General features: G+C 38.1%; 1 protein-coding gene across 1 annotated transcript; it reads left to right on the top strand.

Moving 5' to 3' along the window:
• Nucleotides 1–5473: 5473 nt before the first annotated feature.
• LOC110675101 (cyclin-dependent kinase inhibitor 1C-like) lies at nt 5474–6417 on the top strand. Its single transcript, XM_021839486.1, has 2 exons — nt 5474–5614; nt 5680–6417. The coding sequence occupies exons 1-2, from the start codon at nt 5600–5602 to the stop codon at nt 6289–6291; spliced, it is 627 nt and encodes a 208-aa protein (XP_021695178.1). The 5' UTR covers nt 5474–5599; the 3' UTR covers nt 6292–6417.
• The last annotated feature ends 210 nt before the right edge of the window (nt 6418–6627 follow it).

Here is a 6627-nt window from a genome sequence, read left to right as displayed (position 1 = left end):
GAGATAAGCAGTACAATGTATGGAAACTGTAAGGATTTCAACACCACGCCTCTTTTGCAGTGCTGTAATGCATCTGACATGTCAAATACACTTAATTTGCTCGAGATGGGACCAGATGAAGCTAACGCAGAAATTGAGAAGCAGTGGGAACTCTTTTGCAGTGATGATATCACTCACTGAGGAAACGGAACGTATGAGCTACATAAGAATTTCTTATGGAATAACGACATAAGAAGTATTTTGTTCTTCATTCGAGAATCTTATAACATTCCACAACAGACTTATGAAATAACACTCATTACATAGACAGATATAATTCCATAAGAAACTCTTTTTGGATATCAAACGCATTGATCATTGGCATTCATAAGACAATCTAATGGAGTACGATTTTCTTAACAATTTCATACGAAAATCTTATAAATTACGTGGAGAGATGCTAATAACAAAATATTCACGATTGAGATTCATAAGCGCGCGTATGACAATGATTAGTAACACATGTGAAAAAAAGACGACTTCCTATCAAATACCACGTAAGAATTTCATACGCAATTCTTTTGGAATAAAGACATAAGAAGCATCTAATGAGACTCATAAGAAAAACTTGTGAACTTCCATCGATTGCGTTCATAATACAAATAGGTATAATATCATAAGATACTCTTATGAAGGATCATAGATATCAATTATGGAATTCTTTAGGACCATTATGTATTTAGAGAATCGCTCTTTGAATTTAGGAAAATAAAGATATTCATAAGATCTCTAATGATAACGGCAAGAATTTCTTGTGAATATCGGACGTTTTGTGTTTCATAAGAATCTTATGAATGAGAGAAAATCAGTCAAGAAATCAATTCACAAGCGTTCTCTTATGAAATTCGTACGCAATTTCTGGCTCAGTGTACATATGCAGTGAGAACAGACATCGAGCAGCTCCGCAAGAAAGTTATTCCCAAAATCAGCTGCAATCAATGCGTTGAAGTGATGGCAAATTTTGATGCATTGGTTTTAATGTGCAAAGCGGCTGCATTTGAGTTTGAAGTAAGTATACAAACAGAAAATCAACTCAATAATTAATTTGTTACTCATTTTTAGACAATTGTTGGAACCAAAAAGAATCTTAATGTGGGATTACATTTCACCAGCATGGTGACTAAGGCTGTTTCGCGAAGCACAGCTAATTTGGATTTACTTATGCCTTGTGACGACAACCATCAACTTCGGATGCTACAATTGGTGGCAGAAAATTATCTGCACACCAGAATTGCAGTTTATTCAACGCAGATTGTTCCATTCAAGCCGTCTAATCGTCAGAAACTCACTAAGCTTATTCTTTTTGAAGGACACTAAACTTTTTCGGTAACTAAACAATGTATGGACATACTTAATCAATTATATTCAAATCTAATTATACATTTATACTCATTCAATAAATATAAAAGCTCCTCCCTACGAACACTTTGCATTCCATGAATTGAATGAAGCTTGAAAATAACTGGGTCCGATTTAGGATCATTTTGGGCTGGAAAATCTACATCCCTGGTCTTCCTTTGGAAGTCAATCAGTATTCCGGTGGGAATGTAAAGCCAGGAGAGCCTTCACATCCATGACAAACTACGAGATGGATCGATGGAGAAACTGAGAAGAAATACAACTGCAATCGTAAGCAAACCAACATCTCGGGAAAGAGTCATTTGACCTACCTTACTATTGACAATTTATTCCTATAAACATCAATTTGTGCTGCTCATGGTGCGATTGATACCGGCTTTATGTTCCTCGAATAAGTAGAAATCGAAGCATTTCACGTAGCCGGAAATTAGTTTTCGTTTGGGAAAAAAGTAATAGAAAATTCGGAAAATTCATTAGCCCACAGTGCACAAGACCTTCTCCGCACGCGCCCCATTGTGGGAAATTGAAAAAGAGCGCAAATATATTGAATAACGGGATGCAGTTCACAATTTCACTTGAAATATTTTGTAAAAAAAAAACTTTTCACCAGCAGAATACTTTTATTCTCAGCAGCACGATCGAAACAAAAACAAGAAGTTTGACGCGTTTGACAACGTTGACAGCACACTGACAGAGGGCTCGATTTTTCGAGCCCGAGACATGCGCCTACTGTCATTCACTGCTGTTTGATATACAGGGTGATTACTAATTCCTGTCAGTAAAGTAAATGCTCGTAGATAAAAGATGTATGTATGAATTTTATTTTCCAGCATACTTCCTGTTTTGTACATCTATAAAGTTTGTTTTGACAAAGTAAAGATTGAATCTTTTTTTATTTGCCTCAGTTTTTAGTCGTATGTGTTGTTTTAAAGACATAACACTTGGCACGCACGTTTTCCACAGATATGTATTTTTGACTAAACTCCGGTGAAAAATTTGCCTGATTGAAACAGTATGTTACCAAAATCTTTCAGACTTACTAGGGAATAGCATTAGACATATTATGGAAAATTTTAGCGAAAAAAATATGTCTTTTTTGGGTAAAAAATATGCTTCTGAATAACGTGCGTGTTAACTTAATGCTTCTGAAACAACGCATGTGGCTGGAAATTAAGGTAAAAAAAATAAATATGTTATCTATGTATAGTGAAGACAAATGTTATAGATGTCCAAAACTGGATATGCACAGGTAATTAAAATTCATACAACCATCTTTTTTCTATGATTCTATGATTACTTATTTTACTGACAGGAAATAGTAATCACCCTGTAGGGATGTCCAATGCCTGTAATAAATAATCCTCGAGACTTAGCTTCTCTTCCAAAGTAGTCGTCACTGTAACCTGAACGTTATAAGTGGCTATGCCGGGGTTGGGATTCGATCTTTGGTATGGGGGGTATGTGCTCTAACCACTACACCAGGCCTATTCGCAAAGGTCACTGTTCTGTAGAGTAAGGTGGGGCAAAAGTTCGACCTTAGTGGTATAATCAAAGTTTAAAAAAAGCAATAGCACTTGAAACAAAATAAATACCATGCAGTGATCCTTCAACATATTGGATATAATTTTGCTGAACAAACTTATGTCAAAATATTAACCCAATTTTAAGTTTCAAAATTGATTGTCTTAAACGAACTTTTGCTCCACCGGTGGGGCAAGAGTTCGATTCTAGTGTGGGGCAAAAGCCTTACATAAAATGTTGAAAACGGTGTTATCTCTATTTGTTTCTATTTTGTTTGTCCAAAAGTTACAATATTTACGTCGAAAAACAACAAATATCCATAACTTTTCCAAATCATTTTTTATGATATTTAGAGTGAAAGCCTCTTACTTGAATAGCATTCGAACCACCATGAAATTTATGAGTTTTGTTTTGAATTAAGCTAGAAATCTTAAAGAGAAACTCTTGCCCCACTCGAACTTTTGCCCCACTTTACTATATTGCTGATTGGTTAATGTTCTTTCAACCTTTTTCATTGAACCAGTGAATTCCTTTATCACTCTAGATAAGAATTAGCATTGGCATTAAGCATTTCGCACAAATTCGTAGGTGGTACAATCCTAGACCATTGTATGAGGGTTGCCTCCTTCCCGTCCGTTACCAAAGTCAGACATTTGGGACTAACCTCTAGCTCTTAGACAAAATTGACGCATCCTCCAATGGCTGAGAGCTGTCTTCGTCTTTGCGAAAGATGGGGATTGGGAGAGGATGATTGTTTGAACACCTACTTGAGAAAGATGCAGAGAGATGCTGTTACGGGATGTTGTGGAATGTTGATGGAAAGGGTTGTGCCATAGGATACGTTCGGTAAACGTTCTGGGCGACAAATGGTTGATATTAACGCATTGTGATCATGCGCTGCTGATCATAACAAACTCACCAAATTTCTTTTTTTTAACTCCTCCGCGATCCGTCGCTTCTCAATAACGAACAAAAGCGTGAGCCGTAACTTAGTACTGCCCATCAAAATGCACGCACCGCACGAAAAATCGACAAAAAACTTCAATTTTTGAATCGCTTTACACACCTACTTACCTAATAGTATGGAACAACATTTTGATTCAAATGCCGAACATTGTGTTCATTCTGTCTCATATTCCGAACACCTTGATTCAAGTTCCATACAGCACGACTAAATTGAGTTCAAATGAATAATTGCGCATTTAAATTCATCTGAGCTAGTTCTACTGGCCTTAAACTAGCGAATCATCACTACTCCCAAGGTATAAAACAGATTAGAAGACTCAAAATTGAATTGAAATTGACTGCCATTTCCTGGTGATTTGATGTCATATTTCAGCAAAACATTTCAACCAAATCGCCATACAAAAAACGAGTTTTCAGAATATAAGTCTGTTTGGCATTTGAGACAAAATAGTACCTACAATTTTGAAGCGTCATGACATTTTTATTTTGAACGATCTCGGTTTGCTTTGGATTTTGATGACCGTGTGCAAGCATGTGAATGTTAAGGTGATAAATCTGTACAAATTTGACAGCTGAGGCGTGCTGAGATTCATCGACGGAAAAACAAACATTGGAAACAGATTTTATTTCGTAATTTGCTACTAATTAGAAATCAGTTTGTTGAGCTTTGATATCTCGAAATCCAACATCTTTAAAAATTTCAAGTAAGGTGTTGAATGCTGCAGTAAATTTGATTTTAAACCCACAGAACTTTGACTTTATTGGTTGGCTGGAAAAGGTTTTGACTTCTGTTGCTATTTTAGCTTTCTTGTTGTATTAATAAAAATTGATAAATTCAAATCGAAGCTTGAGAAAAAACTATTGTACGACTGAGAGTATGGAAATTCTATCTGTGATTTGAAATTTGCCTTTCTCTAGGAGCACAAAAGCACAGCTCCCTTTTCACCCGATCTGACCAGTGACCCACTGGAAAAAACCCTTGCCACAGGAACATTCTAGAGATTCATTAGGCCACTTTAAGAAACTAGATATGTGTACGAGTGTAATGACAAAAAATAATTGAAATCCGTTAAGTATTTGCATTACTTGATTTTCTTTCACTTATGCCTATATGGGTTAACATTTTAAAAATAAAATTTCTCAAGGACTACGTTTTTCAAGCCTATTGAGTTCAAATGATTTCAATGAGATTCAGCTGTTTTAAGTTTGCCAGGTGGATGACAGTTGACGAATTTCATGCAGTCCAATTTTACTTACTTTTCCACAATTAAAATACTGCAAAAGTCGAAAAAAAACTGATCAATCTAAAATTTTGGGAAATTGGGGATTGGGAAATCACTCAATAGTTTACAAGTCTGAAAAAAAGTTAATAGATGATTTTGAGTACATAAGTTATTGAGGTTTTATCCGACCATGCGCCACTGTGCGAAGTGGCGCTGAAGAGGACGTTATTGGCTGTAGGTTACTGATGCATCGCCCGTTTGGTTGGATCGATCGAAAGGCTTGCCGCCCGAGGACACGAGCGAAAGTGACAAAGTTGTCAAATTTTGCGTTTTATGTAATTCTCTCGTTATTATGCTGGCCACCAATGTCACCCCCTGATCGATCGGTGAGGTAGTGGGAGAAGTGACTTAAATACGGATGGGCTCGTTCAATTGGCTATCACTGCTAAGTCAATCGATTATTCGCAAATATCGCTCCTTGCAAGCCCAAAATGTTCGCCAAATTGGTAAGATGATTTGAAGTTTTGAAAATTTGGGTATTATTATTTACAATTTCTCGATTATATTTTAGGTTTTCGCCACTTGCCTGGCCGTTGCTGTTGCCAAACCAGAGCCTGGACTTCTCGGAGCAGCCCCTCTCGCTTACAGCGCTCCTCTAGCATTCAACGCACCATTAGCATACAGCGCGCCTCTGGCCTACAGTGCTCCATTTTTCCAACAGGGACTCCTTAGCACCGCCTACTCCCAAACTGTTGGACGAAGCTATTTCCCCAGCCTACTGCCTCCAGTCAATCCGATCACCTATGCCGCTCCTGTGCCCGCTGCTGCTCCCCTTAATCCAATCGCTCCAGCTCTGCCACCACTGACCTACGCCGCTGCGAATCCTTTCTTTGCTCCAGCTGCCCCAGCTTTCCTTCCTGCCGTGACGCCAGCTATTGCCCAAACCCCAGTTGTAGCACCAGCGGTTGCCGTTGCCAGAACACCAATCGCAACTCCAGTTGCTAACCCGGTTGCAACTCCCGTTGCCGATGCCCCTGTCCCAGTGCCCAATGCAGCTCCAGCCCCTGCCGCCCCGGTCGCTTCGGTAGCAACGGCTGCTCGTTTGACTGCTGCTGCTGCCGCTGCTCCAGTTCCGTTCACTACCTATGGAGCGCCAGCGGCTGCAGCCCCTGCTAGGGCGTAATCCAATTTGATGTGATATTTTAGAGCAATTTGTGCAATTAATTGTTTGCTAGTGACAGTAGCTTGTAAGTTTTTTTTGTTTTAATTTGCATTAAATAGTTAATTTTTGTTTTTCATAAAACGTTCATGATTTTGAAATGAAATACTCTGCTTTTTATTGTTTTTGTTTCTCACGTGACCTCCCTACTTGGAAAGACCCTGCATCTCAACTGAATGTTCTACGAGTACTTCTCCAGTAACAGTAGTAGTGTCGCCTTTCCATGTATATTTTGAAAACAATCAAACAAAAAATATAACACACAGCAAAAAAATCTTAAATTTACATGTCACGTAAACT

Source organism: Aedes aegypti, chromosome 2 (genome assembly GCF_002204515.2).
Source record: "Aedes aegypti strain LVP_AGWG chromosome 2, AaegL5.0 Primary Assembly, whole genome shotgun sequence".
Classification (NCBI taxonomy): Eukaryota; Metazoa; Arthropoda; class Insecta; order Diptera; family Culicidae; genus Aedes; species Aedes aegypti.
Note: the sequence above shows the minus strand (reverse complement) of the source record. Positions and strands in the feature narration are given on the sequence as shown.